Here is a 26,255-nt window from a genome sequence, read left to right as displayed (position 1 = left end):
GAATTGCCAACATCATCTAGTTTTGATTGCTTTGACACAAAAAAGGTAAAGCTTTCACATTATTGACATTCTGTATATTTCACCAGCAGATAGGGAATGTGGCCAGTTTTTCCTTCCAATAATTTGTGAGTTACAGGTGTCTGTCAATTTCCCCAACAATCTCTGGAGATTAAGGGATGCAAAATCCAGATCCAGAATATGCTTTACATTGCGTTATGCTGTCAGTTCAGTTTGTGTTAATTTGTTGCAAAACCCGTCCTTACAGTAGTATACCAACACTGACAGGTGAGGGAAGACCAAAAGGAGATGCTTTCCAACAGTGTAACAATAAGATCAGAACATCAATAATCTAAGAATTTGTTATTCTAGCAAGTGAGAAATTGAAGGAGAGCAGCTGAAATGGCTTTGCAAACATTTATGAGAAACTTATCACTAATACAGAAGAAATTGGCAGGGTGTTTTTTTGACACTGAGCACTGAAGGAAAAAGTGAATCATTCAGAACCGAATGAGAAAAAATTCAAGTGGGAGGAACAAACCTGTGAAAGACCTTCAAAAGTGAGTAGGGATGAGAAGGGTGTGGCATAAGCAAAGAAATGTGATAGGAAAACTCCAGCTGGTTTTGACGTTTGACTTTCTCTGTGGTGGAAGCGATGCATATTTCTCATACAGGCCAGAAGGTGGTGGTAATCGCAAACAAATTAGATTTCCAATAGTTTTTCAAACACAGATGGTTTGTAAATATAGTAAGGCTACTTAAAAAAGGCAATTTGTACTGACTGTCCCAAAGTAAAAATAACCTGCTGAAAATATGGCCGTATTCCATCTCATTCTTTACTGGTACAACTTTGATACTGATTTTTTGGAAAAGAATGTGATATTAGAGAACATTTCCTTCTCCCTTTGTTCTTACATTCCTTTCATTTAATGCTGCTGAATTTGTTTAGTGAAGTGTTTATTTTTGAAAAGGAAATGTAGCCATTAATATCCTTTTGTCTATAGCCAATTTTAGTGTAGAACTTCAGGTCATGAATAATGAAAGTAACAAACACCTTTCAGAATGGGCTGCTCTATGTGCTCTGCTTCTCACATCATGCCAAACAAGTGCTATTGATTGCCTAATTTACTACTTTTTCAGGTCCCAGATTAAGATGTTTTTTGTTGCTCTTTTTTTTTTCCTTTTCACTAGGTGTCTCACTGTATCTAAAAATGACACAGATTTCCTGTGTCTAAATACCTGACAACACCACCAAAAACAGCTGTGGACTTCCAGTACTTTTTCTGGTATGATCACTCTAGCTGTTCCTTTCTGAATGTACTGCCTCAGCTTTAAACAACAACAGCATCAATGGCTCTTGAGAACCAATCTGATGCATACTCTGCAAGAGAAACTCCTCTTGAAATTGCCTTAAAATTTTAGTACTGGATTCTGTGAAAGTACAAGGCATTAGATGTTTAATTAGATTTAGACATTTGTGCTAAACATGCTTTTTAAATGACTACTGCTCAAATCCTTGTGTTTTTTTCACCCTTTCTATCAAATTATTTAGTGCTTGTTCTGCTAGTATTACTTAAGTTTTTTTTCCCATTTTTTCAGATTGGATACAGAACCAATGATGATTTTTCTTGTTAAATCTGTCAGACACCATTCCTATAGTGGAAGTCAGTGAAATGAATGTCTGAATTCAGCTAAACCCAGATTTTGTCTCTTCAAATGCTAAGTGCTCAGAAGTTCCTTTTAACTCAAGTTCCACTTGAAGTCTACTGAAACTGCTAAGCACATAAGCCCATACATTTTTGAAAATTCTGAGCTGAATATCCATTTCAGCTGTTTTGCACATAAAACAATGTCTCACGATTCTCTAGCAACTCTGTAAGGATTGAAAAATCTGTGACCACTGATACCTTGAGGGGGAAGTTTCCTTAAATGTCAGGTCTGTGAATGGTTATGTAGAAGCACTGCCTAAAACTGCAGACACAGCTTTTGACCCAACAGGTCTCATTCCCAGCATTGCTTCCAAAAATGTTCTAAAAAGCTCTTGTTGGTGCTGCTCTTCATGAGATTTTTATGAGAATGTAAGGAGAACATACACATTTTAATTAGCATGAAAAAAAGTGCAGCTGCTATTTCACCCTATTTTTAATCCAGATCATTCTCATTAACTAAACTGCAGAAGAAAAGGCAAAAGCACCATGTTGCTTTTCAAAGTGAGTTGTTTTTTTTTGTCCCAGATAAATGTTGCTGGCAATGACAGATAGAAGAGATTTCCCATGGATCCAGGCCTAGAGAAGGCTTTTTTCAATGAGCAGGGCGGCTGCCTTCCCCGTAGATTGCTGCATGCAGGCTACAAACCTTTACATGCTCCCTGGTTGCTGGATCCAAGGGCTTGTGTGCACGCTTCCCATACTCTGCAGATATCCGCACAGGAACAGCTCTTGCCATTTCCTGTGCAAACACAAAAGTGGCCTTAGAAGAAAGTCACAGGGTGAACAGAAAACACAGTATTCTATTGCTAAATGAGCTGTGACCAGGGTAAAATAACTGACAGAACTGTACAGCATCTGTTTTATGGATGTGTATTTGTTTAGTGCCCTTAATCTTCAAACCCCACCCTAGTTTTTTACGTTATTTTTATCTTAATAAACCATGAATATGTCACTAAATGACAAGATGATAAGATATGGAGCTGTGCTGTGGACTGATAATTTTTTACATAAATACATACAAGCATACGTGATTACCCTGTGATTACTGGTATACTAAATGCCAGAAAAACACAGATTTGATTTTTTTTTCTTTTTTTTTTTTCGTGCACTGAGTTGCATGATTCATTTGAAAAATAGGAGATTTGTGCCCTCTGTTACAGGAACACCTACCCTGCTTGCACAATTCAGTGAAAGCACAGCATGAAAAAAAAATCAAAGCCTAAAGAAAGACCCTGAGCAACTACTAGTCCATGCAAGCTTTCCCTGAAGAAAATAAAGCATATACTATTTTATTTCTGCACAATGAAAGGTTTTACTAAAAATACTTGTAGCTGTAAAATTACAGATATAACTGCTTTGCAATGATGGAAAGTGAACTTGATGAAAAATAACCTGACCAAGAAAAGATTTTAAGCTTGTTCTTAGTGAGCTGCACTTTAGGTGGCTGTGCAATCACTATTTGCAATCTGCAGTTCCTTCCTGTGTTACAGCAACAGGGAGCTACAGAGTCAGAAGGGAAAGACAGGATTTGTTTGTTTTTCTTTCCCTAGCCAAAGGTCTCAGATTTATCAGGCTGCATGCATGTTTCCACACTAACACAGTAAGCCTTGATCTGCAATGTGTTTTTCTAGTCTTATAATATAAATAGTATCTAAAAGGAGTATCAAAATGCAGATGCCACACCACAGTTCAAGTGTAAGCAAATGACTTCTTTGCTACAATAGACACAAGTCTGAGCAAATCAGCACTTATGTCCTTCAAGGATGCAGGTGGGAGCACAGATTGAAGGGATCTCACAGCAGAGCAGTCAGCTAAGAGATTTCCAGCTTCAAAGACAGGTTCGTGGAAAGATGCTGTAAACTCTTTTTAAAAACAAACAAACAAGCAAGCAAACAAAATAACTCACTCACTCACTCAATAGAAAAGCTAATTTCAAAACAACCATTTATCCCCCAGTTCTTCTGCCTACCTTACTCCATCTTATTTTAAGAGCTATTCATTAGTACACCAACTTTTAACCCCAGCAGAATGAAAATCAAGTCAAGAAGACTGGCAGGCAAAATTAATACCATTTTCTCCCCTGCCCTAGTTGTGGATAAATGTTGAAAAATGAGAAACTAAAACATCTTTGTACCATCAAGAAAGACTTTTCTAGAAATTCAGGGTTTACAGTGCTAATGACAGGCAGCAGTATGTAATTCCAATAGTTTGTGTTTCTCTTAAATAAGTAAGTTTCAGTTTTCAGCATCCTTGGTAGCACAGTGCTGACTGTGCACACTGGTATTTCATCTCTGTGGGTTTGGCATTCAGTGGGTTTCAGATTTTCCAACAGTTGGCTGGGAAGCATCCTGCTACCCGCCCTCGCAGCGTGTAATTCTAGCACTGTTAGCACTTGGAATCAGCAACGGCAGCCCTGTGCACGCACTCCACTGCAGTTACTCAGCTGCATGTACTTAAACTGAATACTGTCACTGTACTCTTGAATTCTCTGAGGGCACCCAGGCTATCTGCAGGAAATGAGTGGCTTCCTTGCAGTGGTTTGCTTTTTTCCACTTCAAGTAAAGTAGTATACTGTGGTGGATTCAGTCTGTCTGCTTTCAGTGTTGTACTAGAAAGATGTCAACTGTGGTATTTTTATTTATTATATTTTATAATTTAGTTATTATTATATAAAGCCTGAGAGGCCCACTATGATAATTAAAGAGAGATTGAGTATGTGACCTGCACTGGTTACATCCAGTGCTGGATGTCATCACATGCAGGAGGATTACATTGTAGTTATTAAACAGCTGTGAGTTTGATCTGTCTCCATGCTAATTAAAGGGCTGGATTAAGGGACACCTGTTTGCACAGTCCCTTGTATGCACTGCCCAGCAGAGCTGGTATGAATTCTGGCCCATACAAGTTTCTCTAGAAAGAAGAAAACCAAGAGGAAAGTGAGTTTTTTTGATATAAAACTCAGTAAAAAGCCGTAACTTTATACTGACGAACTTTCTGCACAAATTTTCTACTTCAAGGTTGGGCTTGGTACTAGGGGAGGGAGGTTGTCTTTGTTTTGTTAAATAAAAATTTTAATGTCTAATTGGAGTAGCTATTTACATACATACACAGATTTGCAGTTGAGTTATTAGGCATGAGCAGGTGATGCTAATGGGCACTCCTGGGACTCCTTTGGGAGCATCTAATATTTCCTGCACTGTCTGATATAGCTGAAGGCCAGGATGGCTACACACTTCCACTGAAATGTCTGGCATATGTAACTGCTAGTGAGACGATTCCCAAGCAGTGAGCTTTGTCAGAAAAAAAAACAATTTTACTGCACGGAAATTAGAGCAATTTGAACTCTTGTGTCACTCTTCCTTCTTCCTTCACTATGATATATAACCATCAAAGTGGGCAGCCATCCCTAGCCTACTCATCACTTTTACATCCCATGAACCCACTGGGATTTTGAGGTCATCAATACACAGAGATTACATTTCATTTGGTTTTTGACAGCCTCTGCCTCTATGTGCAGTTTAGTGTGTGTATGCATAAATATAATTATATACACAGACACTTGTATATATGTGTATTATTCAGATGCTGCATGCAAAAATACATGCACATACATTTATGCATATGTATTATAGTATTTCTGTTTCCAAGGGAGTATTTACCTATCGGTCTGCACATCAAACCCAGATTCTGCTGGCCTCAAATACTTGCCTATCCTTTCCCAGGCAGCCCCATGTGTTCTAACTGACCACACCTTTGCACTAGCTCCCTATGAATTTCCTTCTTGCAGGGTAATCTGGTGTAGGTTTTCCTGAGGAACTCACCAGCTTCAGAGACTTGGGCTTTCAAACAAATGCTGGCGTAGAGAGGACAGGTGTCAGAGGACAGTAGTTAAGTCATGGCCTCTGAATCCAGTCCTCTCAGGGAGCAGAGTTTTTAAGCATCACAGAAATAACTGCAGAACCACCTGAAGTACAACTCTTGAAGGGGCACAGATGGTTCAGAGTATACCCTGAACTCTGAAGACAAGATTTGCCTCTTCCCCCTTGCTTTAATTTGCATATGTCTTGTCACCTGGAAATCTTCAGGATAGGAAAGAGCAAGAGGTAATTAGGGTGTCTCCATGGGATAATGCTTTCTCCTAAACCTGCAGGCTGAGCATAATGATGTTCTCCTTCCAATTCCTTTCTACCCATATGGGCTACATTATAAAACAATGCCTACAGCCTCCAGTCATGTCAAAAAGTACAAAACACCTTAAAAAAAGATAATTATGAATTTATCAAAGGGTTACCTCCTCATGAATTTTAAGGCCATGACCGTTAGCGTGTTTTCTGTCACCCCGCTGAAGATATTGGTCGTAACCTTCTGGTGTATTAAAAACGGCATCATAGGTGAAAGAATCTCCTGTCTTGAGAAAAGGAAGAAAAAATGGCTAATTCACAGAATTGCTCTACTTTACAGATTACAGAATACATGTAGTCAAATCAATACCTAAATAGTGCGTATATTGCATTAGATGATGACAACTGTAATATTACTGACCTCATTGGGAAGTTTGGGCCAGTCCTTTTGAATAGTTTGCAAAATTACCTAATGACATGTGGTATCATTTATTAAATTTGCTCAGCTCTGAAATTTCCCTGGTGGCAATTTACTTCATTTCCCCCCTCCATAATCTGTTGTAATTTTTGGAAATTTATCTCATCTATTTTAATTTTCTGCATTTAATACTCTCCTTCCTAAACTTGTGTATTTGTCAAATGATCTGGCACAATTATTTAAAAGCAAAACAGGAACTTTCAAAAAGACAAAGGTACCCTGCACTGTAAACATAATTTAATTTCTGACTAGAACAAAATTGAGAAACATGGCACAGTAGTAATCCTGTGATCCACTAGTATGCATGACACATATATGTCAGCCATTAAAATAAAGCACACCCCAAGCTATAATATTATTGTTCAACTGTTGATATAGTTTGCATCCAAATAAGCAACATAAAAGATCTGCTCTTCTAACAAAGGCGTTTGTGAAATCCAGTCAAGAAGTTCTCATAAATGGAATCAAATCAATTTCAAAACTAAAAGAAACTTTTCAAAGAAAAAAGCCAAAACCAAAATCCTTTACTGAAATATGCTGCCAGTTGTTACTAAACTTCATTAAAAGGTCAATATTCTGAGAAACATGTCAATTGTCATTGGCTTTGTGCATGGCTGACTAAAAGAATGGTGCATTTTGTTGAGCTTTTTTTCTCCTCTAATTTTACAGTGTGCCCAATTTAACCTTTGAAAGTCTCATCTACTTTGAGTCTCTCAAATTACAGTAGTATTCTCCAAATATAGTCAAATCATGGCAGGTCAAGAAGCTTATAACAGTTGCATTAAAAGGAAACCATAGTTAAGAGCACTAGAGAGACATTGCTGTAATTTCAGGCTTTATTTGTAAAGATATCTCCAATACTTGGTTCTGCCAAGAGGAGAGATTATTTTGTATTTAATCTATCTAACCCTTCACTTCTCAGAAACCATCGAGCTTCAGAGGATTTCAGGCACATTCAAGAGCACCCTGCACATGATTGTCATCTCCATGATTATTTCTGTGCTTCCTTTCTTCTCCTTTCCTCCCCAAGATACCAGTTTCATTCAGTGGGCATTTAATTTGTACTCACTACCAGAAATGTTATTTGCTCTTTGGTAGTATTCATGTGGAATTATCTGTCACTCGTTTCAGAGTAAGAGTGTCATTTCTTGCTCATGTCAGAGCAGATAAATCATCCTTTCTCGAACATGCAGAGAGTCAGCCAGCCTGTTACATCAAAAACTAGTTCTGTCCCAGATTCCTGTTTAAGATTTTCTGCTAGACTTGTATTGCTCAACATACTGATAACTTTCTGCTGCTGTTTCTCTTTGTTGTAAATGATAACTTGGTTAGCCTGGATGGTGGTGGTCGTGGCGAGCTGCTTCTTAAACCCATTGGAACAAGTGAGTCACACACAGCTGATGATAAAGGTGCACTCAGGGTAGGCATCCTCTGTGTATTGCTGCTAAAGCTAAATGCTTGCAAGCACTCATTAGTATTCCCAACACACATAAAATAGGTAATAGCTTTCTCCACAACTCAGAAGAGGAAACACCAGGCACACTGGCTACAGTAACTTATGTAAAGCAATCCAGAGAGCAACTGTCAGCCAAGGGATTAAAAGGCAGGAAATTCTGGCTTCTGGCCATGTGATGAGCCCATCTTCTTCCTATTTCTCTCTGCTTCAGTCCTGATACATGGTTGGTTTTAGGTATTTAAGGTGCAAAAAGGAATCAGGTTCCTTCTGCTCTAAAAATAAAAATATTCAAATTATCTAATTCCTAAATTGTGCAGAAGAATGTTTTGAATCTGCTTCCTCCCTTGTGGCCAAGGCATGGGTTGTGAGGAAACCTATTAAACAGCTGTTATCACTTTTTGTTTCCATGCCATTGGAGCAGCATTTTTCACAAACCAGGCGTTTGTGAGTGTGAAAGCAGACTGCATTGTAAGGAAAGCTGTGAGATCCACCAGCCCCAAGAGCACCATGCCAGCCCTTTGACATGCCCTTGCCTTACTCTTGTTGTGAAACATGGCACCAATTGTGCCCACTCACCTTTGGGTCAGACCACCTTGCCAAGGTAATTAACACAAAAGAGTCTGATATTAAAAATCTATTTGTCTTTTAGCAGGGCCACCTGGTCAATGCAGGAAATTTGCTGCTCCTTTAATGCCCAGCACAGTGCTCTGGTCTGTACCCTGCCCACATCCCAGGGACACAGGAGCTGCAAACTCTCATAAACCACCAGTTAGTGCCACCCAGTGCTTGGCACATTCAGCAGCTTGTCACTTGGGTGAGGAGAGGATTCATGGTTTGTATTTATTGTTATAAATTATCATAGAATTGCTATGTTACACTCACATAATAGGCATTTCAGAACTTTTTTATACTATTTTTTTTTGAGAAAAAAGCCCATTAACTTCAATGCCTCATATGACAGTTCATAAAAAAGCTCAGCACCCAGGAACTATAGCTGAGTGAGGCAGAAGCTGTAAGATTGTTTTCATGTCTGATTTTAAATAAGAGGACAGAATGAGATGGTGACATAACACAGCAGAGTGAGGAGTGAGGCTCCCTGCCAGCCCACTTGAGTTACTACATGTTGAGTGGCAATGTAACACCTCCAGAAGCATTCAGTTACAGAGGCATATACTGATGGTATTGTTTTGAGTAGCTCCATTGATTTTATTAAAGCTGACCATACGGTAAATTTATGCAATGCACATGGAGAATCTCTTCCCTCAAATGAAAATGGAGAAGTTTCTTATTAAAGAGTTCCCAAGAGTGTGTGTTACAACAAAATCCACTGGTGCTGCATCAAACCCTAGTGACACATGATGCCTTTCCTAGTGTTCCTCCTAAAAATGTCTCACATTTCATTGATACCTAGTGGCCTATTCATCCTCAATCCTTGGCAAACAATGTCTGTGCCTTCTCTTGTTATCCACTGAAAGACCATACCTTCATTTGCTACCCACAAGTAGTAAACACACTTTGCAAAGGCCTCTGTTATTTCGGAATTAGACAGCCTAGTGATAGAGATTTATGTGCCACATTTCTGTATCAGAAAAAATTCTTCACTGTGAGTGTGGTGAGGCACTGGTACAGGTTGCCCAAAGATACTGTGGATGCCCCAACCCTGGCAGTGCTCAAGGCCAGGCTGGACGGGACTTTGATCAACCTGCTCTAGTGGAAGGGGAGTGGAATGGCAGGGGGGTGGAATGGAAGATCTTTAAGGCCCCTTCCAACCCAAGCCATTCTATGATGCTATGACAATTTTTAGCGCCTTTCTGACCAGCTCCCCCATAAAAGAAGCTGAGCCTTTGCAGCGGGTCCGAGCAGAGGCTCTACAGTGCGCAGACACCCACGGGGAAAGCCTGTCCCTTCACCCTGCGCCGCCCCCCGCCCGTGCCTGGCCCGCTCCCCTCCTCCCTCACCTTGGGCGCCCGGCTGAAATAGCTGAGCTCCGGCGGCCCTTCCCGTCTGGGCGGGACGAAGCTGAAGGCGGAGAAGGAGGCGAGGGCAGGCCGCCTCCTGCCCGGCGGGTTGTCGAGCGCCTGCTGTGCCAAGTGTGTCCCGGCACCGTCCGGGCCGGGGCCGGCCATGCTGCCCCGCCGTTACCCGGCACTCGGCCCCTCGGCCTGGCCAGCCGGCAGCCACCGGCCCGGGCGCGGGGCTCCGCAGAGCTCGGGCAGCTCAAGGGTGAGTTCTGGGCACCCCAGAGCTGTGGTCTCAGCCTTGTGCAGCGGCACCAGCCCCCCGGTCCTTTGTGCCCTTGGAAGCTGGGGAAGAAGGTTAGAGCAAAGCCTTGCCGAAAGGGGCGGACTTTCTGACTTTTTTTGCCGTGGCAGCTTCACTAGGCCCCAAATCCCTCTCTAAGTGCATAAATTGAGTAAAACCACACTATAGCGTGGATTTTTCACCACGATAAGGACAGTAACTTCTCTCTTTGGACGGTAGCTCACCTCCCCGGGGCACAGGCTTTTGCACGCTTCTTGAACTCTGTCAGGCTGGTGCTGTGACCATTTCCATATTCAGCCTGTTCTAGTGCCCAAACCCCCTTTGGGTGACAAACCTTATTTTAATATCCAGCCTAAGCCTCCCCTGACTCATCTTCAGCCCCTTCCCTCGGGTCCTGTCAGAGGTCACCACGGAGCAGAGAGCAGTGCCTGCCCCTCCTCTTCCTCTCACAGAGAGTTGTAATGGCAGTGAGATCTCCCCTCAGTGCTCTCCAGGCTGAGCAGACCGAGTGACCTCAGCTGCTCCTCACACAACTTCCCCTCCAGGCCCTTCACCATCTGTGTTGCCATCCTCTGGCTGCTTTCTAACAGCTTAATGTCTTCCTGAAATTGTGTTACCCAAAGCTGCCCCAGCACTGGAGGTGAGGCTGCCCCAGCTCAGAGCAGAGCAGGACAATCCCCTCCCTTGCCTGGCTGTGATGCTGTGCCTGATGCCCCCAGGACAGGGTTGGCTCTCCTGGCTCCAGGGCACTGCTGGCTCATGGTCAACTTGCCATGGACCAGGACCCCCAGGTCCCTTTCCATGGCACTGCTTCCCAGCATCTCATTCCCCAGTCTGTCTGTACATCCAGGGTTGACACATCCCAGGTGCAGAATCCAGCATAGGATGCTCAGCCGTTTCAAGCAATGCAGTTGGAAAATTCTCTCACATACTTATTTGTGTTGGGAACACTGAAAATAAGTGTCTCCTGGGTGTAAATCTCAGACAGACTGTAAAACAGCTCTGCCCTAGTAGCACCTGGCTCCTAGTTTTGATATTCACCCCATGGTTATCCTGGTTTAATGCATATATCTAACTATGCCCATGCTGCTTCTTAGTGTGGTCCTTGGGGATCTGTGAGTGGCTTGGTTTAGTTTACCTTTGTTTTCTGTAACCATAGTCGCAGAGCTACTGTCCTGTAGGCACAGCATTATTATTGCTACCAGTATCTTTTGGTAGCACTTTCACAATTGCACTCTCCCAGGCATCTTCAATTTTACCAAACATCCAAAATTTATTTTAAATCCTCCAACTTTCAGAGTACTAGGAATCTTGACAACTGTTTGTTTCAGGCATCTTGGAGCCAGGCAATAATTCAGATCTGCAAAAGTCTCATCCCTGTTATGTAGCTGCCACTCTCCCTTCACAAATCCACTGAATAATACAGACTTCTTCTTTGTGAGTGTAGCATGGAGGCTTTACAATCTGCAGACTGTTGTGGGTGTTTTTTTAAATCATTTGTGACAATTTCCATCTGCTTATCTAATAATGTCCCTCTGCCAATTAAGATCCTCTTTTTCTGTAGCATGGGCCAAATTAGCACAATGTAAGTGAGCAGTGGAATTGAAAATCCAACAGCTGCCTCATATCACCTTCCTAAGCAGAGACCTGCTTGCCACTGTGCAAGTGCTTTTCTGTAGTTTAGTCCAAGCACAGAGAGATAGCAGGCCCATTTATAAAAAGCAGCTCAGCTGAAACTGCAGCTATAAATAGAGCCACAAGAAACTGTTCACCAGAGACACCAACTAAGCTAGGCAAGAGCTCTGAAGTCAGATCTGAAAGATATCTCCCCAGTTTTCTTTCTACTGTTCCCATGTAGCTCATTTTTATTAACATTAAATTGATGGAATTAAATTGAATTACAGCATCTAGATGCAATACAGATTGTCAAAAATATTGCTGAGTGCTTGTTACAGATTTGCCATACCACCACCCCCCAACTGAAACAATTAAAAACTATGTTTTTCACTTAATTTTTCCTTCACATTGAAGGTATAAATCGTTTTAGAATTATTTGAAACTTACAAAGGCTTTTCTTCCTGGTCTTCTTTTGCAGATTCCCCAGAAGCAGGATATGAATGCCCAGGGGGATTTATCCCAGTTGCAACCTGACTTTATTAACATGCTACTGTTAAATGTATATGTTCTTGTTATAAAATAGCATGGAAGGTCAGACTGTTTCTTTTGTAACTTCAACATGAACATGTAAATAGTGGAGCAGTTTTAGTTTATATGGTGAAAACTATGCATTCAAATACAGCTGAGCTAAGAGACCAAAGTGTTAAAAGTTGCTTTGAATTTAGTACCTTAAGGATGAGAAGTTCAATTGCCTTCCCTGTTGGAGAGTAGTAATACCCCCTCAGGTTCCACTTACTAAGGTGTCCCTGTTTTGGTATATTGGTATGTAATTTGTAGACATAACATGTCTCCAAGGCAGGGTCACTGTTCTAAAATGTCAAACTGGTTTGCAGAATAACTCTGAAAAGACTTCCTAAAAGGAATATGAAGAAAATAATAATGGAGGCAGGGAGAGGGAACACTAAGAAGAGCCAATGATTATGGGAAGGGAGACAGGATGGACACAAGAGGACAGGTGACATATAACTGGATAGGGCATTCATACATAGAAATAACAGTAGCTGTTTTCTTACTATAAGATGAGGTACTTGTTTTAACCTTATGTCATTTAGAGCTGAGATGACAGCCTGCTGTCAAATTAAGGCTTGGCAAGCCCTCTCCTGTCCTAGCTCTTTGACCTCAACATGTATCATTTGCCATGTGGTCCTGACCTTCAGCTGAGCCATGAAGGAGAGACAGTTTTTGCCAAATATGTTCCATTTGATGGCCGTTAAAAGAGGCTGAAACAAAAATGGCTCAATACCTGGTCCCCTTTCTATTACCATAGCTTTGGGGCCAGCCAGTTGTTTCACAGAAGTGCATGTTTCTTCTAGATCCTGATTACTTGACTGAATGCCCACCTCAAATGGGAAGGCTCTTTGGAAGCACTGCATCCCTCCCACAGGAGACAGTTGTCCAAGAACTTCTCCCATGTGACTCCTTCTCACAGTCTGCAGTTCCTCATGAATGCTTCAGTGTGTGCACCTCCCTTTCATGGGATGCAGTCCTTTTGGAACAGGCTGCACCAGTGTGGGTTCCCCATGGGGTCACAAGTCAGCAAACCTGCTACAGCACTAGCTCCTCTCTCCATGGGCCCACAGGTCCTGTCAGGAGCCTCCTCCAGCACAGGTTTCCCAAAGGGTCACAGCCTCTTTGGGGCATCCACCTGGTCCCCTGTGGGGTTGTCTGTGGGCAGCAGGTGGATCTCTGCTCCCCCATGCACCTCCAAGGGCTGCACCACAGGCTGCAGGGGAATCTGCTCTGCTGCCTGGAACATCTCCTCCTTGTCTTTCCTCACTGCCTTGGTATTTCAGAGATGTTTCCTCTCTTCAGCTGTTGTTTCTCTTGCATTTTTCTCTCTTCTTAAATATGTTATTCCAGAGCTGTTGTTGATGGGCTCAGTTTGGCCAGTGGTGGGTTGGTCTTGGTGCTGTCTGGCATCAGCTCTGTTGGACATGGGTGAAGTTTCTGGCAGCTTCTCACAGAGACCACCCCTGTCTCCCTCTCCTTCCTACCAAAACCTTGCCACACAACCCAATGTAGCTGGCTGATATCTGCTCCAATTCAGATCAATATTCTGTTCAATAACTCTCTCAGTAAGTAAAGTAATACACATTTTTATACATGAGGTGACATAATTTTCATAAAAATTGCTATTTGTAATGCTTTTTTGGAATCAAACATGAAAAATTCTAGTCCAGGAATGTCAACCTTTCAAAATACTTCACATGCATTTTTTCTTGTCAAAACTGAGATGGTTCATGAAGAACATCTCAATAGCTACAAATAGATTTGAAAAATACTCCATCAAAAACATTTTAAACAATTCTTGACAGAATCTTTGTTTCAAACAGGGCATACTATAACATAAAGGGGTTGATATCTTCATAGTTGCAAACATTAATAAAATGCCCTTGTCTTGCATTTTGACATATCAAAAATTACATTGACCTGAATAATTCCTGCCTCCAAATTTCAAAATGCTTAAAATTAATATGTAGCAAACTTTAGGGTGAACTAGTTATAGTTGATTTATATACCACTTTTGACAAATCCACACAAATCAGAATTACTTCAAAGAACAAAAAGTTACCTCTTAGTTACATATTTTATTTAAGGCTCATACATCTCATTCTACATTTTCTCCTCAGAATCACTCTGCTTATTTAGACAAAAAATGGAGAATAAAACAAAAAATCCCTAGACTTAAAATTGTTTGGGGTTCACCTGTAAAAAGTCTTGAAGGGTACTACCTACACCTAGAATCTGCTATCTGAAAATTAAAAATTAGTGTATGTTCATACACAACCACAACGAGAAAGAAAATTATGTATTAAAGTACAAGATAATAATACCTTTTAACAGTAAATCTTCTGCTGTATAAACCATCTGGACAACATAGCTAATTATTTATCCCAATATGAGGTTCTAAAAACAAAACAGGAAAGACTTGCAACAGCTCTTCCCTCACATTGTTTTAGAGACAAGCAGACTGAACTACCTGTGTCTCAGTGGAAAAAGGGAGGATTCATAGATATTTTACAAAATAGAGGAAGCATATATAAGAAAATGAAAAATGCTTTTCACATAGCATAAATAAGACACTAATGTTTCTCTTTAGAAACAGCAGCTAAATAACATTAATTTACAGGTAATCCAAACTATTTACATAGTTTATAAAAACATCTGCAAGTCTTATCTTTCTTCCTGTCCTTTAGTAGCCCTCCATAAATTGGAGCAAAGCACTGACTTTGAAAAAGAATTCCAGCAGGCTTACTAGGTGTTCCCATTTGATTCCCTTTTTCCCAGGCCACAGTGAATCACACTTACATTGATCTTTTGGCTGCTGCCTCACAGTGTGAAATGCATTTGCATTGTACTTTTGGAAGTCCCACTCTGTGGTTCACTAACAATCTGTGAACTATGTCACCAACATGAAAGTTGTAGAACTTGATGACTCTTAACTGTGATGTGGAATATATGGAATGTCAAATAGTGATTTACATCATTATCATAAAGTTTTTCAGGTTAGGGGCTGATACATGACTAGTGTTACATCCAGTTACTGAGGCTGAAATTGCTGGCAGAGGAGGAAATAAAGTTATTTTCATAAGTAAATCCAGACAGACAGAAAAATAAGCCAGTATAAACAGTAGATGAAAAATGCATTGGAAGACAAGAGGTATTTATTAAATACAAATAGCTTCTCAGCAGTAAAAAGATAGTAATACTCAGCAACTGAAGGCTAGAGGGGATGGTATGCACCTTTCTTTGGGCAAAGATTGTGTATCTTTTGTCCACTTTCTTGTTCTTTAGCAGGATTTGGCTGCAAGAATCTAAATGCAATTACAAAACGAGAGAAGAACTCTGGTGAAATATGACTGCTTTGAACATGGGCATTTTCAACATGCTCTTGGAGGGCACATACACACTTTTCTTTATATTTCATTGGACTAGTCAGCTCCCCACCATTCAGATGTTTTGACATTTCATAGCTTACAGAAATAATATCGTTTAACTTTTATAAAAAATCACAGAAACAAGGCTGTGGAGTTAGGTACAAGGTTTGTTAATGATGTGCAAGAATACAAATAAAAGCACAGGTTATACTTGAAAGCTGCACATACATATGACAATATAATAGAATCAACTTTACATAAGGGTTTTCATCTGCAGTAAGAAATTATTGCATTGACCTGTGGTAATACCACAGTGATTTTAAAGGCCCAGAGTACATTCAAAGTCTAAGGAGATCAATAACTTATTTCAGGGTTCCTAGGACAAATTTATAGTAAGTGGTGAAGAGGGATTAAAGAGAAGTCTTAAGTGACATAACTAACTGACAGCTAGCCAATTACTGGAACATTGGTTTTGGAGCCATGGGAGCTATTTGGAAAGTCTTTAATTCCACTGGAAAACATTTATCTTAACTTATTAATTAAAAGGAAGAAATCATAAAGACACCAAAAATATTTTTCATGAGATTTTATTAGACTGAGCACCTGTCTTGAAGATTATAGTTTAAAAGTCTCCAGGACTGGATGAAAAATTGTGTTATGTTGAACATAAGTGAAATAACTTGCATTTTGCTTTTAGACTTACTTAAGGGGATCGAAATTCAGATTGTCTGTTTTACATCAAATTAGGCACTTTGAAATCTATTGTCATTGCAATTCACTGGTGGGCAGATGGCTGCTGTGAGTAAACTGTGCCACATTCAGTGAGACTGGACTGATGCCATGTATTTGTGACCCACAATTTTGAGAACTTCAGAAAGGATACCGGTGGTATACAAATGTATATGTATATTTCATGAATGAGCAGTCTGAATACTTTTTTACATTTCAATAACATGTCAGAGGTAACAGTGCATAAGTTGACTTCCATATTCATATGGTATCACTCAGAAAAAAATCTTATAATTGTATGCTATTTTGTAAATAGGATTATTTTCCTGTTAGGATGCTATGACTAAAAGAATTGATTACAATAACACAAAACTTAATTGTTACTATCTGTGCTTCAAAGGAGCATAGAAAGTAAAGTTACCTGCTTTTACTTTCACCTGGCTCATCTATGAAACTCTGCAAGTGTAATACTTTTTAATTCAAAGGGATTTAAATTAATCTCAAATATCCACAAAATAGCATTTTACTCATACTCATGTCCTAGTGAGTATAAATGAGATTATTACTTTAAACATCCCACAAAATCCAGCATTGTAGAGGTGAAGTGAGAGGCATGCAAGGGCAAAAGAAGTTGTCAAAGTTTGAAACAGAACCTTTTCTTCTCTTGTACAGCTTCTCCTTGTTACTGTTAAAGCACTGTGGGCCAGTTGTTAAGTAGCAGCACTGCTACTGTTTTCAGTATACCCCACTTTGCTTGTGTTTATGGATTTTAGGTCAGTGTTCAGCTAGGTAGTAAATGACTGCAAAGTGCCTAGGATGCCACCCATGACTGAAGACAGTAGAGGTGATTTAGTTTCTGAAAAGCAATAGCAAGTCTAGCAGATATTACTGACCAAGCCTGTTGAGATAGCTGGCCATAGCCTGCCTCAACAGCTAAATACTGCATAAAAAGCAGTGGCAGCAGCAGAAAACACACAGCTTTAGACTGACAGAAGCCAAGGAAGGAGGCAAAACTAAGAGACAGCAACATTAAGGCAAAGTACATATAAACTTTTAATGAATTAACCTTACAAAAGACAATAGCTTCAAAACATTTGACACGTTTGTACAAAACTATTCCAGCATTGTTAGTTCTCTCTTCAGAAAGAATGCCAGCAAGCCACCCAACGTGTCCCTGGCTATGAGATGTAACTGGTGATCACATCCAAATCATGTGTGGACAGAGTAAACTTATTTACAATACTGTATACTTTAATACCAGATTAGTGGATGCTATTGGGGAGCGACTGTATTTTCCAGAAAACACCATGCATCAGAAAATAGTATGCACCCCTAGCTTTATTGCCTTTTTTCCCCGCTTTTGTCACTAACACTTCTCTTCAGTCCTTTCAGGATGTGTTACCTCCTTTTGATTCCTATTCCTTCTTTTCTTGTCTTTGAATAGCAGTGCAAGTAGCAGTACAATCTTCCAGTCCTATAGCGTACATCACAACTGTCCTTGAACATAGAAATATCAAGGTGCAAAATGATGGCTCATGGGACTATTCTGCAGCCATATTAAAATAAGTGCCACATACCAGAAAATAGCACGCATGTTAAGGGCCAAAATGTAGTTAAAAAGTGCGTGATACTTTCCTGAAAATATGGTATTGATGACACATACAAGTATCTTCAAGATGCCACATTCCCTTGTGAAAGGGATCTTGTCATTTCTGTATGTACAAAGTATGTCTTCAATTCTCCTTTTCCTTTTACATTTATTATTCCTCTGCAGGTGCTCATGTACCCCAGTGTTTGCAGGACATTGTTCGTCTCCTCTGTAACCTGCAACAATACAGTAATACAGCCAGTGTTGATAAAAAAGCAGAGCAGAATCTTCTTCCAGAGTGTGAAGATAACATAATGTTGTGTAAGGCTCATAAGGCCTTTAAGGATCTTGGGTGAGGTTTGAACACCTAAGCTTTTAAGCAGTCTGTTGCTGGATGCCCATTCTAATCACTTACATCAAGTATTAAATTTGGTGTAATCACATCTGTACCCAGGGTTGCCAGCAGAGAGCTTGTGGATAGATAAATGGAGCTAGGGATAATACTCTTCCTCACATAGCATTTTCCTCAACTTCAGGAGCTTATTTTCACTTGAGTGAAAGAGACCCAAGCTTCCCCATCTTTCTGTAACTACTAAGGCTGTGTAAACGAAGTGATGGTAAGGTGATTAGCATCACCTTTCAGAGCTGCTGTTGCCAGTTTCTCATAACTGTCAGTGAACCAAACTTTAGGCCATTCTGCCATTTTAGATGAAAGCCCACTAGCACAAAATCAAGGCTTACCTGTATTTTATCTAAGACACCAGTGCTGTCCATCCTGCTGGCCACATTTACTGTATTGCCCCATATATCATATTGTGGTTTTTGAGCTCCAATTACTCCAGCTATTACAGGCCCATGGTTTATTCCTGGAAAGCATCAGAACTTAAAGTTAGCAATGAAGAGAAAGGTGAGGAAGCTGGTGAAGGCCCTAGAGCACAAGTCCTATGAGGAACCTCTAGGCAGCTGGGGCTGTTTGGCCTTGAGAAAATGAGGCTCAGGAGAAACCTTATTGCTCCCTACAAGTATCTGAAAGGAGGCTGCAGCCAGGTGGGGGTTGGTCTCTTCTCCCAAGCAAGCAGTGACAGGATAAGATGACAGTCTCAAGCTCTGCCAGGGAAGATTTAGGTGATCATTAAGAGGAATTGCTTCACATTCAAGGGTGGCTAGACATTGGAATGTGCTGCAAAGGGATGCAGTAGAATTATTGTCTCTGGAGGTGTTTAAGAAAAGACTGAACATGGCATTTGGTGCCATGGTCTAGTTGACATGGGGATGTTGAGTCATAGGTCAGACTTGATGATCTCAGAGGTCTTTTCCAACTTTACTGATTCTGTGATTCTGTGAAGATCCACCAAACAAGGACATACAGTGCATTTGGGATACAGCATGTCAATGAACGCAGCATTTGGCCTTTGGCGAATAGTGAGTATAGCAGGAAAGTCATTCACCAGTTTTATCAGCCATTTACGACAGGAGAATAGTTACTTATAAAAATGACAAAAGTTAGTTCATCTAATTTTAGTTTTAGAGCTCCCTCCCATCCTGACTAACTTGCTGTTTTCCACCACTGGCATCCCAATGACCTGCTGCTGCCTTCATATAGCATGAGAACCACACTGTGGGTGAGCAGTAGCTTCTGAGAAAACAGATACACAATTTCTACTTGTAGTGAAAAGGGCCTCTCCTCTGCAATAGTTGATGGCTCAATAAAGTTACTGTTATGGTATTCTTTGCTTATTGAATGTAGAATAAACTAAAGCGAATGAGCTAAAAGGATTTGTTCTGAAGCCTGGATTGACCACAGAATGGTCCTAAAGATCTGCAATGTAAATATATGTATTCAAATAATTTGATTAAGCATGGAGTAGAACAATATGGTAGAACAATATAGTCCCTCATTAGACTTGGGCATTTTTTATCTTGCAGTCAGTTTGTAACCTATGCTATGTCTGTAAAGGGAGTGAGTTGTACTCTGCTAGTAGGGAAAGAAACCAGTAGGTAAAATCCAAAATACTATTGTTAACCAGCGTCAAATGTACTATAATTTTAACTGTACATACCAATGGGCAGGAAAGGCAAGTTAGACCCAGTAAGAAATAAACCCTGAACAAGTGAGTTATTTGGATTTATAAAATCATCTCAATGGATCATAAGTGATTCCTGTTAAATTCTCAACAGAAACCATCATTAGGGATATATCCATGCAGTAAAATGGAAGTGTGATTGTAGGATGGAGAGGGATCTCAGAGCTGGCTCATTTGGTATGTAACATGGCAGCACAGGCTAGCAACCACACTATCAGCCCACTTGGAAATCCTGGAAAACGTGACTGTAGAAGTTAAATTGGGAAAATATGCAAGCACCACATGATAACAAATGGAACCTGATACATATATTTGTCAAAGTGTTTGGAGTTCAATGCACAAAGCCTTGCAATACTTTGCATTAACAACTGAGTCATGGATGGTTTTTCTACTTCATGACATACAACTTGTAGAAAACACTAGGGAACTAAGACTGGAATCCACAAAAGCCATCTGCTGGGTAACCCAATCTGACAAGCAGGAAATATTGAAGAGATGTGTGTGGCCATAGTCCAGAAACTGGGGCAGTGCAGTAGGACTTCCCTACAAAATACAACAGGCAAGAAGGGACTTGTATTTTTTACCTCCTTCCTGAACCACCACTGTTGATGGTTTGAGAAATACCTCTGGGGCTCAGAAGTCACCTTCAGATCCCTCTTCCTGTGAGGGAACTTCTACCAGTATATGTTAGGAATGTGTTCTGCCCCCCAGGCATTGTGGGATATGCTGCTCTATGTCATTCCTGCTGGCATGAGTCTTTTTTGCATGACACACATGAATCTTTGTTGGGGCAAGGCTGGAAGAGTAGTACTCTCACTACAGGTGAATGCTCTAACAGAGGGTTATATTATGTATCTCTTTCTCTCATATCCAAAGCAAAATTTAATAATTCCATGAAATGCAACACTGTCCAGCAGGAATGACAGAGAATATCTCATTCTGAAGTATCCTACAGCCTGAGCTCATGGCCTAGCCTCACCCAAAACCAGGAACCAAATTAAGTCACCTACAACACAGACAAATGTTCCAATTATGAAGTTATATGAAAAACACCACACCAGCCTCTCTTCTGAAAGAAAGCAATACCTCTGCAAAAGCATATCTGAGCTTGTCTCATAAATCAAGCACCTCAACTTGCAGAAGGGGAGGAAGACCTAAAATGTCATCTAGATGCTCCCCTCCCTTGCCTGACAAGATCAGAGCAGTATGTACCTCCTAAGTCACACTAGCATTTCAGGCACTCACAGAAGATTATGAAAGCTGAGACTTCTAATGAGCTGCAAAAATTTCAGGCCAAGGGGGGCTTTTACAAAAGACAGTTTGAGTACAAGTCCTTACAGTGGGGACTAAATCAGAAGTAGTTGTTAAAATGTTTCTGTGGCTATAATTAGTATGGATATCAGAGGCTTTCATCATCAGGTGTTGGGAAGAGGAAAAGAAGTGATGTGAAAATGAAGATTGGTGCCTATGTTGGATTATGGTGGCCTGTGTTTCTTTTTAGAGGTAAAACATTTTTTCATTTCATGAAGCAAAGGAGCCCAAGTTCTCTGTAATCTTTAGCAAGATTAGTAAAAATCCAAAGTGCGTGTTTTGTTTTGCTTCATGGTCCCCACTTGGAAGGACTCAGTACTGCTTTAAGCAGTTTGCAGATGTAGCCCCAGCACCCAGCAGCTCTCTGTCTGCACTGAAGCTGCTGATATAAATGTGTTTGCAAGTACGTGCAATGTCAGCTATGGCAAGAACCATCAAGTTCTGTAACACTGAGAAGGAAGCATACTTCTGATTTGCTTTGTCATTTTTAGCTCTAGCAAGGAATACAAAATGTACTGGCAAAGGAGTGCCCCAAGAAGCTGGTTTCAAGTCAGAAGACAGCAAGTTCTGCCAGTGGGTGGCACTGTGAAACAGACTTGAGAGGAGCAGCCGAAAGGAAAAGCAAGTGGTACAATAAGAAAAAGACAAGACAGGAGAATAACTGTTGGAAATCAAATACTTCTGACACATTTACAGAATTTATGGGTTTTCAGTATTTGTTTACTGTTTTCATTTCACACTTTCCACGTTACATATTGCATTGTGAAACTGCTGTGTACTGCTATCAGGAAATAAGCATTTTGGAACATATGGTTCTTGACCAGCTCTGAATTCATTTATTTCATCATTCTTTCTACTGCTTACTGCAGCTGTCTATTTCTTTTTAAAAGTAACCGGATGCACAAGAAGAAGAAGAATCAGGAACTGAAACATAAGGGATACCTCTTTCCAAGATAAATAACTAGTCATCTTTGCTCTTATCTGAATAAGAAATACAAATACTCTCCCTTGTCTAACTCCGCAATTTTTGTGTGCTTGCTTGAATTTAGTACATGTAAAATATCTTAAACTCCAGCCTCCCTAGCCCCTTGTAGCTCTTGTCCTCTGAAAAGCCATTTATATAGTTTTGCAAAGCCCAGTCTAGAGTTTTCTTGTGTAGTCTTTTGGTATTTGTAAACTTCAAAACAATGTATGGCTTATAACCTTTGTGGCAGTTTTTACAGTTACCATAAAACCATTCAAAGCCACGTGAACCCATTTTTTTAAACTATTCTTTAAATAGGAATAGTGCCCTTTTCCAAGTCTAGCCTTGAAATGCTCTAGGGGTTGATGGGCAATAGCATGTAGGCTGCTTTTAAGCAGGGTAAAGATGGTGCTATTTCCTATCATGGCCCTTTTGGTCAGTTCTAGTACTATTTCAATCAGCTGGTACTTTGCACTGAATTCTCCCCCTCCATGATATTCTCCTAAGAATCCTGTGATACTCACCTACTCGTAACTTGAAGTCATTGAATGAATGCTTGTTTATGACATCCAGTTTTGCCACCAAGGCAAATGCAAACTCCACCATGGTTCCTATGTGCATATACTGTCGTTCAGGTTCCTGAATTCAAAAGACAAACAAGCAGTGTAAAATCATTCTTGTGAGCCTTGGATGATGTGAAAATACAAAATATGCTGAACATTTGAAGACACTTAAGCCCTTAGGGATGTCCTAGGGTCAGCAGGCAGATGCAGAGAAGTAATGTAGAAGGTGGTACCCTGTCCAGCATCAGTTAGATCAAACAATGCCCAAGACACAGGATTCACTTGTGTGCAACCAGGCAGTGGTAGATCCAAACCATGCCTAATCTAAAATTTTAATTGTCAAGTGACTGATTAGCTGCTATCTAATCCCGCAGGCACTCAATATCTATGTGCACCTAGAATTTGTTAATTCATTTCCTCTTAAGTGTCTGCTTCTATTGTATTCCCTTTCATAATAAATAATGTTTGTGGACAGCCTCACAGAGATTCTTCCCTCTCACTGCTGCACAGTTCAGCACCCTTATAAAATGCTTAAGATCCAGTGAAATTCACAATTTTAAGAATTCTTCCACTATCTCATCTTGCAGATAAGCAAGTACCTCTGAGAACATTTAACAGACCTGAAAATGACTAAAACAGAAGAGGAAGAGGGCAACCCCACTCTGCCCTTTTATTTACAGAGCTTATACCACTTACCAAGGCTATAGACTTAATCTCTCCTCATACATAACAAAGTAACCTGATTTTAAGAGCTGTTTTTGAGTTCTTTCAGGCTGAGGAGAAAATTTATTTTGGTGTCCCACAGCCCAAGATAGGGTCCTGACAAGTGAATGATTTCATAAGACATGGACTCATCAATCTCTATGAGAAATTACTGAATCTTCCCTATTTCTTGAGATGAAAGGACAGAAGAGATGGACAGATGACAACTTCAGAGATGATTCATGGAGTGCGTGCATCAGCCTGGGGTGGGACAGTAGTGGTGCTTGCCGCAGCAGCTGTTTAGATAAATGAAGCCTGTTTCCTTTGGAGTTCACTCCTAGCTAAAACAGATGGTTTCCTGTTCAGCTGATATATTCAGACCCCTTCCTCAGGCACTTAGTCTTCCTTGGATGCTTGTTTTAAGCTGGGGGTGGTTCCCAGCAGTATGTCTAGCAGTCAGTCACTGCCACACTAGGTACTGCAGGATCTGTGCATCTTTGGGAATCTGGAATGAAGGCTGTTGAGTCCTGGTAAATTTCTTTTGAGAATGTGAACTAAATCACCAATGGAATGCAAAACTGTGGATCTCCTGATTGTGGAAATAACTCAAATGATAATTTTTTTCCTCTGCATACACTAGTTTTAGTTGTGATTGAGAGCTCTCTATGTCCTCACATCTTTAGGCTGCAGTTCTGCATTTTCTTCATCCCCTTCACCTCCCTGTATTAAATGTCAGAGCTAATTTAAAATAATTCTTTGTCCTCAGGATCCTTAGGGTATACAGTTCATGTGGTAATTGCTTGTGTTTAGAATGAACATGAATTTGGCAAGAGCACATTAATCCTTAGCAGACTGTTGATTCTTAATTGCTGTCTCTCTGTCACTAACCTGTAGTACTCTAAAGATCATGGCAAAAGCAAGGTTTTTAAATAAGTTATGAATTGCTTCTCTGAACTGGATTTCCACTGACTGTAGTTCCTAATCCTACCATATTAAGTAAACTAGAAGCAAAGGAACATATTCCCAATACTGAGTCTCAAGGTTCTATAAGTGTATTGTTAGTAAGGCAAATCATCCCTCCCAGCTCACATTAATTCTTGCAAACTGTGGTGTGCTCTGTAAATCCAGTCCTGATACAGCACATAGGAATAAAATGCTGTACTGTATTTAGAGTAGAAGGCCTGTTTTAGCAAATACAGAGGTTGCATTTTCAAACTGCAACATGAAGAAAAATTCACAGACTACTAAAGTACATACCTGTCCAGTACAATACAATCTATGCTAATAAGAAAAAACTAGGCCATATTATTATACATAACCTGCAGCTTAATGAAAAAAAAATTTTAGCCTTCATTTGAATATGCTTTTTATCAAGCAGAAACATTTTCCTGTACCTGACACTGTTCTTGGTTGGGTGTAGCACTCAGTCCTGTAGCTGCCATGTAAGTGCTTCCAATGGTTTTTATTTTTTCAACTCCACTGAATTTTGGCTTTGATAATAACTGTAAAACAAGGACAGTCATTCATTATTCAGATCAGCAGCCCTGTTACTCAAACACCAATCAGAACATCAAGTCTTAGAACAGTTTCTGTATGGACCTCAAATGGCTTCATGAATATATATTGGATGAAGGACTTAAGGGTGGATAAAACAATGGTTAAAGAACTCCAACGAAGAGAATTTGTCTTCTACAATATCTTTTTACTATAAAAGGGGTGAAATTTATAGTAGTGAGAATAAATTCCATTTTATTTTACATACAAGCTTTTAAAAGTCACTGGACTTTGCACTCATGTGATATTGGAACTGGATCACCAATGATCCATCACTGGATCATGCCAGCCAACGGTTAAGTTTTAGGCAGCTTTCTAGAAGTAAGCATCTACTCTATGCCAGTGGAATAGTCCATGTCCGTGGGACTAAAATCCAAGGATTTTAGTTCAAATATCCCAGTTTGTTTTGAACATTGGACACCCAGTGCTCTCCAAATGGGTTTGTTGCTAAAATACCCTTTATAGCTGCAGATCCACAAATCCAGACTGTGCTCTCTGAGTCATGACACGATTTTAATACCTTTTACTAGTATCTTCATCACTAATAACTTCCTTATAGAGAAATACTGTTCTCAGTGAGGCTATTATGGATGTCCTTTCCCAATCCCTCTGTAGTCATACTCTCTACTTGCTTCTGACTTCAGAGAATGGAACATTAAAACTTTCACAATCCTTTGATTTGCTTGTGTATCAAATGATCACTGCAGATCAGGTATAACACAAAGTTATACCTGACTTTAAACATTTGTATTTAGAAACTGTGGGTAATATTAATACATTGCATGTAGTGTAACTGCCTGAAGAGCTGCAGCTAAAGGGCAAAAAAAAATACACACAGGATTCTCATTACAGCAAATCAAAAGTGATTGACTATGATGTCAGATGATTTATCCCACATAAATCCCCTCTCCTTTAATAATCCCTGTAAGTATTTTCTGGAAGCTCTTCCACTCTCCCCTTCAAGTATGTTTTCTGACTGCTGCATATAAGTTAGTAAGATTGAAACCATGCCAGTCACTGTTGTAGGTACATACATCATCGAAGTCTGCAATGATCTCATTTAGCAGCCTGAGACATTCCAACCCTTCCTTATTTACATCAGATTCTGTGTAAAATTCCTTGAAATCCGGAACAGAGGCAAACATGACACAGACACAGTCATAGGATTGGTGATACAGATCC

At 40.2% G+C, this 26,255-nt stretch overlaps 2 protein-coding genes across 2 annotated transcripts in view; both read right to left on the bottom strand.

Moving 5' to 3' along the window:
- Positions 1-1,138: 1,138 nt before the first annotated feature.
- Positions 1,139-9,964, bottom strand: CFAP90 (cilia and flagella associated protein 90). The gene is made up of 3 exons (XM_056484240.1): positions 9,720-9,964; positions 5,998-6,114; positions 1,139-2,445 (listed from the first exon to the last, which is right to left on the bottom strand). Exons 1-3 carry the CDS (start codon positions 9,885-9,887, stop codon positions 2,299-2,301), a joined length of 432 nt encoding a protein of 143 aa, XP_056340215.1. The 5' UTR covers positions 9,888-9,964; the 3' UTR covers positions 1,139-2,298.
- Positions 9,965-14,214: 4,250 nt separating this feature from the next.
- The window catches only part of ADCY2 (adenylate cyclase 2), a 199,363-nt gene continuing 187,322 nt past the window's right edge, over positions 14,215-26,255 (bottom strand). The window contains exons 21-25 of the mRNA XM_056485305.1: positions 26,108-26,254; positions 24,914-25,021; positions 22,779-22,893; positions 18,637-18,761; positions 14,215-18,131 (exon numbers count right to left, since the gene is read on the bottom strand). Of these exons, the coding sequence (XP_056341280.1) occupies positions 17,979-18,131; positions 18,637-18,761; positions 22,779-22,893; positions 24,914-25,021; positions 26,108-26,254 (648 nt within the window). The 3' untranslated portion in view covers positions 14,215-17,978. The remainder of the gene's footprint in view (positions 18,132-18,636; positions 18,762-22,778; positions 22,894-24,913; positions 25,022-26,107; position 26,255) is intronic.

This window comes from Oenanthe melanoleuca, chromosome 2 (genome assembly GCF_029582105.1).
Source record: "Oenanthe melanoleuca isolate GR-GAL-2019-014 chromosome 2, OMel1.0, whole genome shotgun sequence".
Classification (NCBI taxonomy): domain Eukaryota; kingdom Metazoa; phylum Chordata; class Aves; order Passeriformes; family Muscicapidae; genus Oenanthe; species Oenanthe melanoleuca.
The sequence above is the reverse complement of the archived record's forward strand: the minus strand, read 5'-3'. Positions and strand labels throughout refer to the sequence as shown.